Source organism: Rhipicephalus microplus, chromosome X (assembly GCF_043290135.1).
Source record: "Rhipicephalus microplus isolate Deutch F79 chromosome X, USDA_Rmic, whole genome shotgun sequence".
Lineage (NCBI taxonomy): Eukaryota > Metazoa > Arthropoda > Arachnida > Ixodida > Ixodidae > Rhipicephalus > Rhipicephalus microplus.
In genome coordinates, this window is record NC_134710.1 from 274,100,845 (window position 1) to 274,120,671 (window position 19,827).

The 19,827-nt window shown below is 43.2% G+C and overlaps 1 protein-coding gene across 1 annotated transcript in view; it reads right to left on the minus strand.

The window, feature by feature from the left end:
• Positions 1-19,827, minus strand: part of LOC119162208 (nose resistant to fluoxetine protein 6) — a 128,622-nt gene that overhangs the window by 20,012 nt on the left and 88,783 nt on the right. The window contains exons 9-13 of the mRNA XM_037414674.2: positions 17,584-17,749; positions 14,777-14,856; positions 11,616-11,735; positions 10,124-10,244; positions 8,164-8,347 (exon numbers count right to left, since the gene is read on the minus strand). Coding sequence (XP_037270571.2) covers positions 8,164-8,347; positions 10,124-10,244; positions 11,616-11,735; positions 14,777-14,856; positions 17,584-17,749 — 671 coding nt within the window. The remainder of the gene's footprint in view (positions 1-8,163; positions 8,348-10,123; positions 10,245-11,615; positions 11,736-14,776; positions 14,857-17,583; positions 17,750-19,827) is intronic.

Here is a 19,827-nt window from a genome sequence, read left to right on the forward strand (position 1 = left end):
TTTCCTTCTGCGACGATCAACATTTCCTGCTGCCCCTTCCTCTGAGTACCACTCAGAAAACTAGCTGGTGCAGTTTTCGGAGGGAAAGGTACATCGCTCGAACAAACACCGAAACCCCCAGAGGGACCGGCCAAGTTGTTATCAGTGTATGCCGAAGGGAAGCCAGTTCATGCATTGGTGGACACGGTGGCTGCTATATCTGTTATTCATGCGAAGCCGTGTTATCGTCAACGTAAGGTTATCACACCTTACACTGGCACTCTCTTACGAAGCCAAATGACTAGCAGATACGGCCATCAGCACAGTGCACCGTCAGAGTTTTCATCAATGGGATCCGGCACCATATTCAGTTCGCCATGTTGTCTTCTGGTGCTTATATGGTTATTTTAAGATGGTACTTTCTTTGTAATGCTGCTGCTTCCAACTCTTGTCGACAACGACTCATAAATATGCGAGATACTGATGATATCACCCCGAAACCATCACGTAACTGGCTACGAACGGTCAACGAATTTCTTCTGTAACTTGACCACAAGCACGTTATCACCGTTATGTCTGACTTCATTGACCTCGGTGACGTCCTAGTCACTCCTTCAGCCCGTTGTCTCTCGAGAGGAATCGCACTTGCATCGAGTTTTGCCCGCTTCACCAACGGCACCACCTTTCTCCCTGTACTGAATATCACCAATGAGCCTTTACTGCAGGCTTACCAAGGGCACTGTTGTATTTTTCAACGTGGAGAGACATATCTTTGTAGTGGCTATGAATACCAATCTGGTGGAATCACGCTCAATAACAACAGATGCTGCAACTACTGCGTCGGGACAGAGAGACCTTGCCCCTCCGCCGCGTCGTGGGCCTCATGAACAGCCCAGAGCGGCCTGTTGCGCGCTAAACGCACGCACTGAAATACCGTAATAAATTTTTTCGTCCATTCATACATCCAATTACTACGGCTCTCGTCAATGCCATCAGCATGGATCTGACTCCACTGCAAGAAGACTGGCATTGTAGTCGAAGCAAAAAGCTTCTTTCGACGTACATTCCACTGCTCTAGGTCAGACTTCTGGGACGATTCATCGAATACACACCGACGGAACATCTATTGTCCGCCGTTGACCCTACCGTGTCTCTTCCAGCGAACGCGAGATCATCGACAAGCACGTTGCCAATATGCTCAGGCAAAACATCATACGCCCCTCCTCAAGCCCTTGATCGTCACTTGTCATTCTCGTGGGCAAGAAAGACGGCTCTGAGCGATTCTGTGTTGACTACCACGCATTGAACAAAATAACCAAAAAGGGCGTATATGCCTTGCTTCGCATTGATAATGCCATAGATTTCTTATAAAGAGAGGAATATTTTTCTAGTGTTGGTCTGCACTCCGGTTACCAGCAAACTCCAATGCACGAAGATGACAAGGAAAAAAAACTGCCTTTGCCACACCCGACAGCCTTTCCGAATTTAACGTCATGTCTTTCGGCCTCTGCGATCGGCCAGCAACATTTGAATGAAGAAGACGTTCACCATAATAATGATTATATACAGATGAAGAAAATGAAGGTAAAATGCTGCGAATATTGCGCTTACAATATTAAAAACTGACAAATAGAAATTACTAATATAAAAATGAATCTGAATCTTTTTGAACCTTTAATAAACTCATGGAATGCATTGGCAACTTTCCCGTCACTGAATCCTAGGGACAAAGCCCCCCAAAAAAAGTACGTTTGGTGTGTTTAAAGGGACACTAAAGTAATTTACGTCAGAGTGAAATATCAATGTATGACACCATCTAAAATGACAATATTATCGACAGCAGTGCCCTACTCCCCGAAAAATTAAGGTAAATGCACGAGAACACATGCGCTACGTGTAGGACATTCCCAAATGATTCCGATGACATGAGTGGTACCGCCTACAATCACTCACAAGTAGTTGAACTAGCAGCACTGAATAAACAACCTTCCGTGCATCAAGAGACGTAATACAATGCTGCTTGTTTGTTCCTGTTTGATTCATGGAAAAAATACCCACTGGACGTCACCATGGGGAATGCTGCGAGTTTGGGGAATGCTGGGAATTTTCCCCTCTATAAACTGGACAGGGCGTGCCATCTAGTAGGGCTCAGTTGAACAAAGCACGTCCGCCATTTCGAAGGCCATGGCGAGAAATTCTTCAATGGCTGTTGTTGCTGCTATGGCTTCCGCTACTTTCGGTCTGCTGCTACTAGTTTTGGCGGCCGCGCAGTAAAGCCTGGCAACTTTGTGCACGGCAACAGTAACGTGACACGTTCCACATGAGGCGGGTAATTTGGAGTGCGCTAACCCAATGCAGACCACTAAAACGTAATTTTATTTCGAAATAAGTCCTGCCTTGGCAAGAAAGTAACACTACGAGGTTTCTGGACCGCTATTTCAACAATCAATGTCGACCTGATAGTTGCCTATAGTGTCCCTGTAACTCAAATCTTATAAGAGGGAAGGTGTCAACTAATGCAATTTTGCGCAAAGCGGCTATTTTTTACAAGCTATTAGATAATCGTCTGTCGTCTAAGAAACGCTACTAAGCCAACACGTAGGGGAAGCAGCCAGACCAACTCAGTGTAAATAAAAATGAGATAAGGAGGTCTGACAGCACAGCCTAGTGATCGCGACTTCAACTGCACGCGTGTGACATAATTTACTATTCCAACGATGCTTTAGGTGTTGAAATGCCACTGTGTTCATTTGTATGGTAAAAAAAGAATTCTTCTAACAACGTTTTCCTCCTAAATCTAGCTCCTATAATGAATTTGAATGGCGGTATTAGGTAAATAACTGGGCAATTTAAGGATGACTTAGCAAATGCATCCACCATTTCATACAAAAAAATACCTCATGTCCTGGTATCCAAACCAATCTGACCAAGTGCATATGCAGTGAAACTAATAATTTGAAAGCACTTAGCAATTTTGTGAGTTCTCTCATTTTCAATGAGAGCAGAACACACCAACAGCGAATCACTTAAAATTATGGCCGAACTAGTTGAGCTGTTAATTGGCGGATAGATAAAGTTATCGTAAAAAATCTACTACAAAAATGGGAACAAAATATCGAAAGCGTAGAGGAAATGACCAATCTAGAGTAGGAGTGAAAATCCCAATTCGGCATTTTTTTTATCATTTTGTGAAGCATCAGTCACAATGACTGGCTTTATTGGTAAATGGATCAAATAACCACTCTGAATAGATTGAAGCTCGCTCTCGAAAAAAAGGACAGCTTTTCGTGCACTGGCCATGCATTTCACCCCCTAATACGGGTGGCAATAGAATACATACCCCGACAGCGCTTCAGTACTGTGTAAAAGTTTTAATGCTTTTAAATGTTACCTCATTCACCATGCGTATGTACACATACGAACAGCGTGCCACGTTTTTCGCTACGCATGGGCTTGGTCACTCTGAATGTGTCTGCCACGTTGGCTAAATTGTTCTGCCAGCCTGTGTTCACCAATTGACACTTCTGGTGGCCGCGTAGTGGGAATGTACTGTGAAAACACCGATTGTGGCCGCAGTAGCGCCGTAGGAGAAGCACCGGCTATGAAAAGTAACTCGGTGTGTATACCCCCCTTCGTCGTTCCTCACATAGCGTAACCCAGCATACTGAATATATTCTTAATGTCACATGTTGAGTTGAGGCTCCTTCATGCCGTGTGGTGTGTGTCGTGAAGGTCCCTGAATTGTTGTCCTGAAGTGTCGTCATTAGTATTTCATGCTTTATGTCTCAATCAACATTCGCAATTTTCTCCTTTTTCTCGAAGTGTGTCTATTGCTGCCAAGAAGTAATTTGCCTATGTGACGTTCAGTTGTGTGAACTTATGGCGGAAAAACGCTTGTCGCTTACCTCTCTTTCGAACATAACGCAGTGATATTGCTAGCTGTATGTTACAGGAAAAGATTAAAAAAAGATGTCCACGAGGGACACTTTGATAGCAGGTCAAAAGTTAATAACCTAATGTAATTAGGCACGCAAAATGACTGCGCGGATACCACCGCTCATACTTTCCAGTGGTTGCTGGCCTGGTCACGGAAGAGGTTAGCCGCACAACATTATTCTATGTGTTAGAAGCGTCTCGAAATTACCGACTTCCCGATAGAGGTTAACGACCCGTGAGGTCATTTCATTCCTGCAAACGGGCACAAGCTCACGCGCACCAAGACAAAAAATTGCGCTAGGCAGTCTTCTCGGACTCAGCAGAAGCCAGCACTTTCTGTATATACTTTCCCTCTCAAGCAGCGTAAAACGCTCGCCTCGATATACGTTTCTTTTCCCAACACAGGTATTCTCACTCTGTGGCAATTTAAGTATTCATAGACGTGTGGTGTTCTCAATGCGCAATGCCGCAAGGCGAGGCTGGGCTCAGACAGGTAAAGAATTCTTGCAAAGGTCGACATAATCGTGCTTTTCTTAATCCAATACACGTTTTTTAGGAAAGATATAGCGCTGTCTTGGCCTATCACAGGTGAATATATCAGGCCAGCAAAAACAGTGTGACAGAGCTAGACACATGACACCTGGTTTTTTTCATAGCTCACGCGCTAAAGGAACAAGCAAAGACGAGACCAACTCAAAGAAGTCTAGAAGAAAATCACTCGACAATGAACAAAGATGCAATTAAGAAAATAAATTTAAATGATTTTTATGACCCTGCCGCGGTGGTCTAGTGGCTAAGGTACTCGGCTGCTGATCCGCAGATCGCGGGATTGAATCCCGGCTGCGGTGGCTGAATTTCCGATGGAGGAAGAAATGTTGTAGGCCCGGGTGCTCAGATTTGGGTGCACGTTAAAGAACTGTCAACCCTCGCTTGAGGGTCATAACAGGGAAAGAGTACAATAGGACGTACAAACAGAAAACCAAAACAACTGGCACTCAAATAGCACTGCACACAAGACACCGAAATTGACAGTGACAATGACCAAAATAAGCATCAATTGCTCTGTAAAAAGATTGCACATGGTTATGAGAGACGCTATAATGGAGGGCCCCGGAAATTTTGACCACCCGGGGTTTTTTTTTGAAGTGCACCCAAATCGGAGCACACGGGCCTACGCCATTTCCGCCTTCATCAAAAATGCAGCCACCGTAGCCGGGATTCGATCCCGCGACCTGCGGGGCAGCAGCCGAGTACCTTAGCCACTAGACCACCATGGCGGGGAAGGAGAGTGTGAGAAGAAACATAAACCGAAAGGTATGTTTTGAACTGAAGACCACTAACACGCGGGGAAATGTTACCACTGTATCCAAAAAGCATCCCCACAACAGTTAAAACAAATATTCAACTTCAACGCGCAGAGACCATGGATTATTTGCGCTCTATTGAAGACGCTGTCTGGACGGCGCCAAGAAAACTTTAATCCCATGTAATTTTTAACATGTACAAGTTTTTTGCAATTTTTATTGTTATATTATTTCTTCACTATGAGAACTCTCGTAGCCTGAGTCACCTTGAGACTTTAAGTTCTATGAACCAGCCTGCTGGCTATCGTCTTTATTCGTGGGCTACAGCTCTAGACTGCAGTAGATTCGCAGTTATATTTTTAAGGGTGGAAACAAGTTAGTAGACCGCATAGTGTGTGACACGTAGAATGTGACCCACTTATCATGTGACAACGAATCTGAAATTGGTCCTGTTTGACGTCAAAAGTATTCTACGTGACTTACGTGAGACATCGTCTTGAAACGTGTGGTTCAACGGTTTAACGAAGATTTACTTATTTCATCAAAGAGATCATGATCTATATTTTTTCGTGAGACATGCAGATCGACGGCCTATTAGACACTGTCACGATATGACGGACTACATTGTGATGTTCTGCTGTTGCGACAAGTGAATACAGCCGTTCCAGGGAGACAAGTGGTTTTCGCAGTCTGTTCGCGTTGACAACAGATCACGTAGAAAGGTACACAAGCGTTCCGATGATGCGTGCCGAGATAGCACACGTGCCAGTGATCGCGACCATGCCTTCAGAATCAAAGTGCTTGAGAGACACCCGTCAACCCTACGCCGCGTTCCTTTATGGTTATTCAATACGGTCAGGGTGGTGCCTCTCAGCTTGAGCAGCATTCGATGGCAGGCCTTACACGCGGGGGATGTGAACGCATATGCCTCCCGAGCAACAGAAGAAGAAGAAGAAGGTGTTTAATGAGAAGAAGGAGGAGAGGTCGGCCTTGAAAGTTAATTTCTGGCCTGCTACTCCGCATGGGCCGAGCAGCAGAGATCTGCTTAAGCCACATTCATCGCCCCAATCATGCGCTTTTACCACTGGTGCAATATATGATGCGCGGGGAAATGTTATCGATTTGGACTTGATGCGGAACATGACGGCAAGGGCGTTGGCAAAAGCCTGTTAAGGGTGTTCATATAATTTATATTGCAATAAAAAATTCAGAACCCGTGCACTACTGAAAGAAAAAAAATGAGCGTGAAGCAACAGACGGACAGACAAAGAGGATGGGACTGGCACTCTTTGTCGGTCCATTGGTTGCTTAAGCTAGATTCACAGGCGAGGGCAAAATTCCGCTGCTCCGCGGACCAAAGAGTCACGTGATTTGTTTATTCTGGCACAGCAGCGGAGACGTCGCATGCACACAGCCGGAGCTACGCTCACGAATCCTCGTGCATACTCTCGACTGCTATGCTTACGCAGCGCCCTTATGTGCTCACGCAGGCCACGCGCTGAGAATGAAAACCACTAAACCGCCACCAAAACCACCAAAAACCACTCGCCTCTCCAACTGTCAAACGATACAGATTCGCCGGTTGCCGCAAAACTAAAACACGTGGGTTTTAAGCCGGCAGCCTGCTTCCTAGCTACGCCAATCCTACCATTGTTGACAGATTTTACCCTGAATCCTGTCAATCGAGGGCAGACGACCATGAAACAGATGGACCGAAATAGCAGCGATGCATTTCCATCCGTGCCCTGAGCGGAGGAGAGCTGATGAAGCGAGGACTGCAAGTTTCGATTACACGAACGTCACGTGATGCACCGTCCACTGCGAAAATTCCTCCCCGCTCCATCGTGCGAACCCAAATTTAGCGCTAAAAAAATCCCCTCCTTCTGATGTCATTAAAGAACTATCCCAAGAAAACGTTTTCGCTAAACCTTCCACTACTTTGAAAATGGAAGCCAGCGAAGCCAGCGGCTGCAGCCAAACGTTTTGTGGCAGCGACTTCACGCCGTTGTCGTACCCACGCAAGCGCCTGTGGGCGTTTGCGATCCTTCAATTTCCTTCTTTCTCCGAGTGAACGACAACAGTCCGTCCCACAGTGAGTCCAAAGGGGAACTGCTGATAACAGCGATAGCGCGATCTCTACACTACGAGACAAATGGGCGCAACAATTTGATGGAAAGCATCGCCCCCAATATTGTGACACTTGTGAAATTGGACGCGCTTGGCGCACTTTCACAACAATGACCAGGTGTAGTCGAGTTACCATTATGCTATTCTCACTAACAATGAGAATTTTCACAAGTGAGTTTCGCTAACACTAATCACGATAAACGTAAACTTGTCATTACAAAAATACTTTGCGAAATTGTGGACATGCTCCCCTAATTATAGAATAACTTGTAGTAAATGAATTATTCCAATGCATGAGCAAGTTTTTAGGCACAGTTATGTCAACATTTGTGTATTGAGTGTTGGAAAAAATATTTCAAGATGAATTTCGTGCGTATTGCGTACGAAATTTTTATTGAACCGTGTAGAGTCAAGCCCACTTTAAAATGCAAACAAGTTAGGGCTAAACAAAAACACATTCTGTTGCTTTGGTTTTCGGTGGCACGCCATTCGGGGGCAATTGAGAGGCAGCTACTGGTGTGGCTGGGTATGGGGGGCAGTGCCCCCTTTTATCCCTCCTGTTGACGTTCGTACATACGTACAGATACTGCAATCGAACCCCCAAACTCTCGGTCAGTTTATGCCGAAACAGCCAATCGAACCACGCATATATGATTCTGTTTTTTTAATGGCGGAGTTTATACTTATTGTTTCTTTATTTTGTAAGCACACGTTATATTGTGAAACTATTAGGAATAAACCACCAGTTTTAGATAGCGCCACTAGAAGAAAAATATAGTTCATCAAGCTAATTTATAACTGCAAGTTGAATACTCACCTCCATGTCCGGCTACGCAGGCGAACGTCAACCAGGCGAGCGCGACGCACCAGGCGACGCGGTGCGTGGCGGCGTACAGCGCGGCCACTGGGGTGCTGGGCAACTCGGCATTCCATCGGTAAGCCGCCCACAGCACTGCCACGCCCACAGAGAATGATGTGCACCATCCAATCACCTGCGTGAGCTGCCCCACCGGACAAGAGGAAGCGAACAGAACGGCAAACGTACAGGCGCGTTATTAAGCCTTTCACACAACGGTAACGGTTTCCATGGCTCTGTTTCCGCGATTACTTCATACATTTCTCCCTCCGAAAGAGTAAGTGAGGACCTCTCCATTACACGACCATCACGGTAGCTGAAAGGTATAGATGCACCCAAAGCTGTCTTCATTACTCGCGCAATAACCGTGTTTGCTGAAAGGCCCCAGAAACGATGACAGGAAATACAGTGAGGAGAATAAACTTGGTCTGTAGCAGCCTAATACAGAGCCCTCGATTCGCAAAAGTAGCCTTAGCGCAATAAATTGAAGCAGAGGAGTATGACCAAACACGATCAACTTCGACCACAGTTTACCAGCCTGGGTCATGTGGACGCTACGTATAGTCTGTTATTGATGTTGTAAGAGTATACTAGCCCTGTTAACTGAGAACCGTAGACTTATAGATTACTGAGTACAGTAATCTATAAGTCAATTTCCAATTGACTTATAAATCACCGTACTCAGTTTGAACATATGCTTGTTTAATGCAAAAATAATGGCAATGCAGCGAGTAAGTACCACACGATGGCATAACGTAGTTATCTGCGAAAAGAAATACCGATGGCATCCACCGCTGACTGAAAGAATGAACAAAAGAGAAAATAAAACATTGCACTCATAGGCAGTCTTTCAATGAAGTAACTAACTATGATAGCTGGAAACTCACTTTAAGCAATCGGAAGCGGCAGAAGCAGCTGGTTCGAAAAGCTAAAAGGCAATGTTTAAAATTACAGTTGATAGCATAAGATTTTTAAGAAATTCGCACTCATGTCATAGATGGCTTTTGTCAAGACACTGTCAAAGAAGTTCCTCTGAAAGCATTCGTCTCAAATGAATGTTTGTACAAGTACATGAGTGAGCGTGTTGCACATCAAAGAACGCACACCATGCATGAAAGAAGGTAAGGCGTGCAGACACAGACAAATGAAAGGCGAACAAGACGACACATTTTCGTTTACAAGGGCCATCACACAGTCACCCAACAATTTGCGGTTTTCAGCTCAAAATAGAAGTACATATGTGGACATATATGAAAAGTACACTATTAAAAGACTACTTCAAACAAAAAGAAGCCCTATAGAAGCCACCACCGGATGTATATTCCTCCCATGCCCTATGGCCTGTTATCGCCATGGCGTGTATGACGTCATACGCTGCATGGAGCAGAGCCATCGCTCCTACCATAGTTTCAGCTGCTGAAAAATTTTCAACTTTAGTGGCAAATGGAAGAGAGCTCAATCATCTCGATTTCACGCGCATCTGACCACAGAATGGTGTCGCTCGCCGAAATGCAGAAGCTCGCACAGCAAGCTGCCACTCCCCTCACGGCTCGCGAGTGCGTCAGTGCTGCCCAACTCTCAGACCACTCGAGTATTTGTAAAAATATTCAATGAAAAATGAGGTGCTTGACTAAGCGTGCCGAAATTTCACTGGCCTATTTATGAGCGCACAAAGGCTAACCGCATAACACAGATTATGATAGAAAGTATGGTATCATGGTGAATGTATCTCATTAGTGTTATCCTGTTATCCTGCGACTATGTATGGACGTGCCTGAGACATTCTTCCACGATAAATGCCAGCCACCTAGCTTAACTTTCTGTCATTCCAAACTTTGTATGTTCAAGAGAAACACTCGATTTCAATTAACTTGCTAAAACTTTACTTTGCACATGCGACGTCTCTTCGACTTTCACTTACCGGCTTGACTTTGATGTCTCGATGTCGTACAATGACGTATCCCAGAAATACGCCGACACAGTAGGAGCCAATGTGGTTGTAAGGCTTGTGGTACACGTAGGTCACCAGGTTAGACACAGTGCTAAAACCGTCAAACACGAAGGGTAGAATTATTTAAAACAAGTAGGCGGCCACTGACTATAGTCCGTTCAGCGAACGTGTGGATAAGTTTTTGTATGGAAAATTATCGGGGCAGAACACGCGCGTCTTCAATTTCATCCACAAATCAGCACGTGAGTCTTGTCTAATGTGGATGCACTTAAAGCTCCTCCGTTCCCTTCTTTTTTTCTTGAATGCCCCAGAATCCCGATGCTTCCTTACTATCGCTTGCTCTTCAAGCTCTGTCAAAAAGTCTGCACTACCAGAAACAATACTCCACTGCAGTCGTTTCAGACACTTACCAAGGAGCCCACGTAATATGCAGTTTGCTACATGACTCGTCATTTGAACCTCACAGTGGAATGTCTTTTGAACTAGTATTGGGTTACGAATAAAAGGCATTTTAAACATTTTTGTACCAGTTCGGGCTTAGTAAAACATTTAGGGACGAATGCACGAAGCTTTTCGTTGATAAAGTATCTATGCTGTTCGATTGCAGGCTTCGCTAATGATGCCTCTGGCATCATATTAAGATCAGTTGCATTTTTTTCTCATGAGCAAATCACGCACGAGTATAATTTGTGAATTCTGACCATGATGTCTACTTTAGGCTTGCAACGTGTTGTGTACTTGAAGCCTCGCAAGGCTTGTGGTACAGCCGTACGACCGCTTTAATTAGGATGATTATGTGAATAAATTGCGAAGAAAACCCGCAACATCAGTAATTGCAAGAATGTGCATGGTTAGCAGTAATCATCCCTTGACACTGCCTACGTAATAATCTCACAAGTAAACTATCCGTTAGTATACATTGAGCTAAATTAGGTATTTTCCTTTACCTCTTATTCATACCTTTCCCTAGAGTCTTCTTACTTTAAAGCACTTCTAACAAAGCCGAAACAAACAGAAGAAAGAAGCTCTATTTCGAAGAAGTAATAGGCAAGAAAAAAAAGTCGAGCAGCATCGCACCAGGGATGCTAATAAGCCTGAAGAAAGTGCGAAGCATTCCTCTCTGTTTCTCCTCGGTTTCTTTCATCTTTCCTCATATCTTTCTTTTTTCCCTCCTGTTTCGTTTTTTTTGCTGTCTTTTTATATTGTTGTTAATATTTATTTATTCCTCTGTATTTATTGATTTCTTTCTATTTCTTGCTTTTTCTATGTTTCTCCTTCTCTCTTTTCAGTTTCTCGTTTGCTTGCTTTATTTTTAAATTTTATACGTGGTTTCTTCTGCGTTACACTAAGCTACGACAGAACCCGGGCCCCTAAAGTGCTCCGCTCTAAACACAATAATATATACGAAAGAAACGCCTCGTAGACAGATATCGAAAACCACATGCGGCTGAGGGATACGTACTCGAGGTCTGGGTAGAAAATAAGCCCCGGAGGAAGATCGGCCATGAATGTGATCACACCGGATACGATGCTCCCGGCCAGCAGCAGCAAGAATGTGGCAGTCAACCCCACAATGGGCCAACTGTGGAAAAGTATGTACATGCACCGAGAGTCACAAACCACACATGGCAATAAAGTAGTATACATAGAGCCTCGCTGCTGTGTACACCGCAGAAGTTTTGGGGAGATACTGACAATGATGAGCTAGAACTCTAAAACTGAAGTTATTGTCATATACTTGCCTGAATTATTTGTCAAAGGGAAGAGTACTTTTTTTTGAAGAGCAATTCATAACAGTTTCATATGACAATTACAATTTATTACAATAGCAGAGATAAAATTAATGTAACTACGTTGCGTTTGGCTCTCATGCGTTCTGCGTTGATTGAAGTCTTTCTTATAGCAATATGATAGACTTTAGACTTCACACTTTTCTGTGGCACCTTTCACAAGCATATGTTATTGCAACACTGCGTAAGCCCCGTAATGCATCACGCACTCATAGCTCACTCCGCAAAATATGCTTACCTTTGGAAAAAAGCATTTCCTCGGGTAGCAGATTACTTTTTGCCCACAAGCGTATGCTAATTACAATGAAAACGTTGCAGCAGGGTAAACTTGACTGCTGAGCAGGTCGATTATTCATCATTATTACGATAAATTACCCCGGCGTGCATTTAGAACCTCTAAGGTACGTTACTTACAAGGAATGATTCGAGTCAGTTACGCAAATATGAAGAGGGACGCCGAGAATGGCGGCGAGCCATATTTTTTGTATTAATTTGTGCTGACTATCAGTCAAAATCCCAAACTAAGCACAGCATAAAATACAGAGGCACGTAAGATCTCATAAACCAGTATTGGTTAGCGTCGATGAGCAGCTGAAGTTCAAGAGATTCACTCAGGTACATACTAATTACGTAAATAGTAAGGTGATCGGCCGCATGTGGCTGCGTGAAAGTACTGGCATATACGTGCGAATACTTGTCGCAGAACAAAGGTTAAAAATTCAGCCAGAGTGCCACTTCACTGGATTGGTGGTCACGATGCCAGGCTGCTGACCATGACGACTCTGTTTGAATCCAGGACACGGCGGTCACATTTTGATAGAGGCTAATGCTGGAGGCCCGTGTACACGGCAATGTCAGCGCACGTCTATCAGCGCTACTCGGTCAAAGTTGTCTGGAGCCCTTCACTGCGGCTTCTCTCACAGCCTGAGTCGCTTAGGGATGTTAAACTCCGTGAACCAAACGAAATCCAGTCTGCGCAAGGACGAGGTAGATTCAGAACGAACGACGCGTTGACGCAGCCAAATTGGACGAACGCTTGTTTCTTGCTTCTCGATGTTACTTTATAATAAAGCTTCTTTGCGTGACGAAAGGTAGTTCGAACATTGTAAGGCTACAAAATCTTTGGTCAAGGAAAGCTGTGGTTATTGTTTTATAGGCAACACGTAGCACGAGACAGAGCGCAGTGATAACGCCTTCATATGCTGTTTTTGTCTTTCTGGTTCGGCGCTCCAGGATGCCCATGATGCTGTGGATGTCATTTTATATGCTCTTCCATACGGTGATTATGAAAAAGCTGTCATATTTTTCCTTAGTGCCCCCTGAAAGTTGCACAGAAGCATTTTTAGTTGGTTTACGGACTTCAACGTACTCAAACGACTAAGGACATAAGACACGCTGTAGTGGAGGGCTCTAGATAGCTCTTGGGTTCTTTAACAGGTGCTGACATTGCAGTTCTTGGGGCCTTGTCTACAGCACTTCACGAAATGCAAATGCACCATAGCTACCTTTAAAAGCTTGACTAAGTTCATTGCCGAAGCTTGTCGATAGCAGCTTAGTGGACATTGCAAAACATGCTCATGCGTTTCTTTGTTGAAAAAGGCGTGTATTCAACGTCTATACCAGGTTTACGGACTGCATTAGTTTTGAAAGTGCTTCTTATGGCACTGCATGCAATATTTTAAGGGTATCATTCGCATGCATTCCAGCTGAACGTTCTTTTGCTCCCTTATCATGCTACATGTATGATTCCCCATCGCCAGCTTGCGCTATATCAAAACCCCGTATGCTGCACTCACTGGGACGCATTTCTTTCTTCGTGTTCTTTTCTGTGCACCAACTACATTTGATCATCTAACTTCTCAGCGCTGATACTTAGGAGGACTGTAAACGGTTTCATTCAATGGAAGCCAGAAATGCACTTTTCATTCGATTAAAAAGTATAAATGAAGTTTTTGTGGCTGTATGCTCGCCTGGCAACTGGTAAACTGCTGACATGAGGTGAGATGACGAGTATCAATAGCTTTATTTGTAGCCAGCAGGGGAGAAAGACTAAGATAGATAGATTTGTGGAGTTTAACGTCCCCAAACCACCATATGATTATGAGAGACGCCGTAGTGGAGGGCTCCGAAAATTTCGACCACCTGGGGTTTTTTAACGTGCACCCAAATCTGAGCACACGGTCCTACAACATTTCCGCCTCCATCGGAAATGCAGCCGCCGCAGCTGGGATATGAACCCGCGACCTGCGGGTCAGCAGCCCAGTGCCTTAGCCACTAGACCACCGCGGCGGGGGGAGAGAGACCAAGTCCACCAGCCTACGGCCACCGGTAACTCTTCAGTTCTGGTGGTGTCCCTGAACCAGACTTGTTTTTATGGTGCCCGGCTCAGCAGCACAGTCTCCCATTGCTCCGTATTACTGAGATTCCTTTATTTTGACTTTGTGGTTGATATGGGCTCCATCATTGTGAATTGTGATTGTGCAAGACGGGAGATAGCGGAACCAAATAAGTGGTATCGCTTCAAAGCTCACGCCAAACATGTTGCGTTTTAATGCTACTACTACTACTACTACTACTACTACTACTACTACTACTAATATTATTGTTACTATAATCATCATTATAATCTGGATGAACACATCTCTGGCTATAGCTTAAGGGAGCTTGTAAGTACCCTTGAGCGTACAATGCATTGTCAAGGATGTCCCAGCATACAGCTGTCAAATTCTAGGCCTAATTTGTTTTCTTCCTCTTTAGCAGGAGTCTCGGCGACTATTCATTTTGTAGTGAGTATACTACTTACAATGCGGTAATATAATGTGGCTGTACTTACTTGTACAATGGTATTAATATGAAAATAGAAATGATGAAGAACTGGAAGTTGCACGCCAGGTACCACGTGGCAACAAGACACTGCAGAGGTAAAAATAATTACTGACTGTATTACTGAATATAAAGCATCAAAGTAGTGCACTTTTTAAACTATATGAGACAATGGTGTCATATATAAACCTCTTTTAACACTTAAATAAAAAAGACTGCTGGCGGAATGTACGGTGTTCTCATATAGCGCCGATATGTTTTAGGCCTTCTACAATACTGCGCACACGAATCATAATTTTGCACTTAAATCACCCTGATGATACATTAGAGTAGAACCCTTGTTGGAAGTATGGACAATGCAATAAAAGAACTTCCTCACATATCAAGCCCTGAAAAAAATTAGCTGTCAAGAGAAAATACCAAATTTCTAATCCGTGAAGTAAGTATACTTGATAAACTTCGTGTTCTCCCAACGAAGTGCAGACAACCGTACCTTCATCTGGTTGACCTTCCTGCCTTTTTTTTCCCTTCTTGATCTTTTGCTGTCTAGGTGATGTACTGTTTTACGGAACTGCTGCTTTTCCCTTGCAAATGGCAGGCAGCCTCCTCAACCAAGCCGTCATTGCGCTAGGAGCTATACGCCTTTTTAATCTTCAATGAAGATGCGTTGGTGAATGCTGCATCCACGCGCAGACAGCACAACAATGTTTCTGCTCCCCGTAAAAGACCAGGCAATTCCTTCACTGTCGACAAGACTTTGGGAGCGTGTTACTGCGAATCACACTTAGGCATCCGCTTTTCTTTTATCCTCCTGCTCTCCCTCCTCTTCTCTTGCAGCATTGCAACCTTTGCTTACTAATCTTTCTGTTCATTGAGTTTACTTTAGTAACAATATTCTCACAATAAAATGCCAAACTGTTGTCGGACAGCGTCAAAACAAGGGAAGCTTATGTAAGTATAAAAGCCACGTCTGTCCCGATACGTGATGATGCATGTACTGAAGCTACTTTTATCACTTCAGCAGTTTTTCAGCACACTGAACCAAGATAGCAGTTTCATAGCGATAGAAAACGCAACACAGAAATATAGAGGGCGTTTTTTAATGTTTCAAAATGCTATGACAGGAGGGTTCCTGTGGTTAGCACACTAACTTAAGATCGAGGCGGAAATACCCCGCCGTAATTTAAGCGAACGTTTTAATTATGGACTCCCAGCAAGTTGTTTATATTGGAAAGCCGTTAGACAAGAGTATTTATGGCACATCCACATTTTTTTTAAAAATCGCCCAAGCTGGACGCATTTTCAGATATTCATAATGAAATTTTAAGGCCACTACCGAAATCGACCACCAAAAGGTGCACAAGAAACGTGCCCACTCTATTACGTCAGACCGGAACATTTAGTGACGAGAAAATGACGAAATTTCAACGAAAGCGTCTCGGCAGTGTTTTGTCGGAAAAGCTTCCAGTCGTCTCACTTTAGTCATTGGGTCGCTTTTCCTTCGCGTGTGATGTTTGGTCTCTTTCTTTTGAATTGTACACAAGGAAACCTTAATGTTCACATGTTCTTTCTCAGTACAGCATGAAATACATGGGTAGCCGCTGTGGTGGTTCTTGCAAACAGGTGGAGTTTTTTGTGCCTGTTTATGAAACACCTAACGCATTGCACAAAAGAATAAGTGGTCTACTTGTGTATTTCAGACAACTTGTAGTTCTTACTGATCAAATTCTACTTCGACGTGCCTTCATTCACATTTCGTCTTTTTCTCATCACGAGTACTTACAGTCTGACGTTTAGTAGCGCTCACATTTACTGCGCACCGGCCGCGGTTAGTTTCGATACCCGCCTTAAGAATCGGCGTGGAATATTTCAAAATGAGTACAACATTTGTCATTTTTCAAAAATGGTTTTGCCGTGAATTGTGATGGCTTACTATTTTCTCGCATAAACAACTTTTTTTAGAATCGATAATTATTAAATTAATAAATGAGTATGTAGCAAGCAGTCTATGCCAGATCAATCGAACTGCGACGAAGCATTTTTGCCTCGACGTAGAGATTGGGTGAGGAAATGACTGGAGCCAGTCTGTCATGAGCTTTTTGTAAAAGATCCATAGTCTGAAAAAAAGCCACCTGTATATATTCACCTGGGAACTTTGAATCAAAAGCTTTTTTTTTTGTCTCCCACAGTGTTCATCATGTGTGAATAAGTCACTTTAATTGACAGAAAAAAAGAAGAAAAACGAACATGGTAATGACCGTATTCGCAACCTCATAAAAAAAGGTAAAAAGATATTTTCGTACTCAATGCCTTGTTGAAGGGTTGTTGCTTGAAAATAGAACCAGTTGAGAAATCTCGAAGTAAAAAAAAAAGAATGTTCTCTTTTCAGATGGTTATGAACTTATATGGCGTGTTTTACAACGCCAATGTCACCCTATCTCCACTCAATATACACACAATATTAATTATAATCAACACAAGAATACCGATTAGTATATGGTGATTTTGAGAAGTTAAACCCCATATAGCAATAAAAAATACCGATTAGCGCCGGCTTTAATAAACAACTCAATCATAAAAAAATTCTTTGTGAATATGGATATGAATTGCTATACAATTCTTGAAGATAAGCCTTGGAATCTTTTACGAGCATTTCACTTTTTTATGCCATCTTTGACAGTTACTTTGTACCTATAATGTAAGCCGCGGATAACCATACGCAATTTTGCCGCAGTGCCCTTTCCGTACACCTAGCCTTCTAATCAGCGGGCTCAGATCGAAGCGCATGGATGGATGCTCCTGTAGCAGTGCACTGACCATCTCCTTGGAATCCCAGAAGTTGTTGATGAGCAAAAGATTTGACCACCAGGACTTCTCGCAGAGCTTGATTTCGGTACCCATGATGTCGTTCCAGAAAGGGCCGTCTCCCAGTACAGGCATCAGAAACAGCAGACCCAGGGACAGAAGAAGTGGTGGCATCATCCTGCGAACACCACGCCTGATTTCACTACATGTCCACAGAAAGTTCTGTTCTCTCCAAGCTACGCCATATATAATCGATTCTATAAGATTTGGTCATTATTCTATGTGGATCTTAGCAGTTGGTGAAATATGGTCGTGGCATACTGCATCACAATCTCTGACTGCAGAACAGCGTTTAAAGTATGCGTCAGTTTTGTTAGAAATTGAATGCTATAATAGACATCCGTTTTCCAACGTTCTACACCCCGCAAAAAATAAATTAATAATATAAAAGCTGAAAAAGCACATCGTCTCTTATGCATTAACCTGAATGCCTTTGAGGCGAAAGCCATCTTCCACGTCGTTTTCTCCTGATTCGAAGTATTTATCTTCCCCCGGCCCTCTCCGATACCTTTCCGTACATAACGTTCTAGTGCACTGCTTCCATGATCAGCCCACATCGACCAAGCGACAATATCTTACAATAATATTAATCATTATTATTAACTCTTCTCTGAATACCCAAAAGACCATATTCATAAGTATATCTCCCAAAACATTCATCGTGTCATTTCAATACTCTGTAAATACTCTGTCGTTATGTAAGGTTTATGAGTTCAGTGGTCTTGGTGTTCTTTTCGATAGCATGTTAAACTTTTCTATTCATACTAAGCGTGCTGCTATGCAAGGACTTCATCCTCTCAGCTGTTTTTGCAGAATCTCTCGAGAATTCCATTTTCCTACAGCCTTCCAGAAAGTGTACACCGCAATATGTCTTACTCAGCTAGAATATGCATCTGGGATATGGAATGACATTTCTAAATCCGGCAGTAACGTCATTGAGCAAGTCCAGAAAAAAAATCATAAGCTTTTACAATCACCGTTTTGCTAAAAATGACTCTGGATCTCATTTTAACACTGCCAGAATAATATCATTTCCAGCACTTCACTGCCGATGAAATCGCGCTGACATGTTATTTCTTTACAAGCTAGTTCACGGTATGATATGCTTCCCTTTGCTCCTTAGTTGTATAAATTTTCATATTCTGCATGAGCTAACCAGAAGGAATCGACTGCTTTAAGTACCTGCCAAAATCTTTCAACACTCAGCCGCTCACAGAATACAAAGTTTCTATATTGTTAACTTCATTGATCTGGGTGTTTTTCATAGTCCACTGTCATTGTTTTTATCTCAGCTTTGAGCTGTTTTAACTTAGTGTTTCATAATGTACAGATTTCTCCTTCTTTCATCTTTCAGGAAGCCTTCTGCATAGTTGTGTGCGTTCTACACTATTTTTCACTCCCATTTCTTGATTCTCGTCTTCTGTTTTTATTATTTCCTGTTTTCGCTGATTTCTTTTTGTCTATGCGTTTGCGCTATTTTTATTTATTAATTTTCCCGAAGGCAGTTTGTACTGTGTTGTTTATTTTATTGTTTTATTTTTGCGTGTGCCAACACAAAGACCTCATGTTTGTTCGTGGGCACGTTAAATGAATAAATAAGTTAATGATTGATTGATTGAGTTGACCGTCCTAAAACCTCCGTAAGATTATAAAGGACGCCGTAGTGTAGAGTTCAAAAAGTTTCGACCCTTGAGTTTTTTAACGTGCATCTAAATGTAAGCACACAGGCCTCTAGGACTTCCGCCGTTATTGAAAATGTAGCAGTTGCAGCAGGGATTCTAACCCGCGACCTTAGGGTAAGCATTCAAGCACAATAATCGCTAGACCATCGTGATGGCTCATGAGGTCCTCACGTGAAGTCATGTTCGCGTGATTATGGCATCATTAGGCGGCGTCATTATGACGTCACAGTGGCGTCATAAATTTTAGCCATCAGTGACATCATGACATTGTCAATGATGGAATCGTCACATGACGATTTGCCGCAGTGATGTTGACACCGCCGACTCCGACGGTATTTCAGCTGATAGACAAACTTTATGTCACTATTCAATTGCATTTGGAAAGGCAGAAACGTTCCGATTTATACCATTTTATACTTTGAAATGGTGAGCTGTAATGGTAATGGCAACACAGGTAACTGACCGTTTTCCCTGTGTTGTTTCGAATGTAGCAAACATCGAATACCGTGCAGTT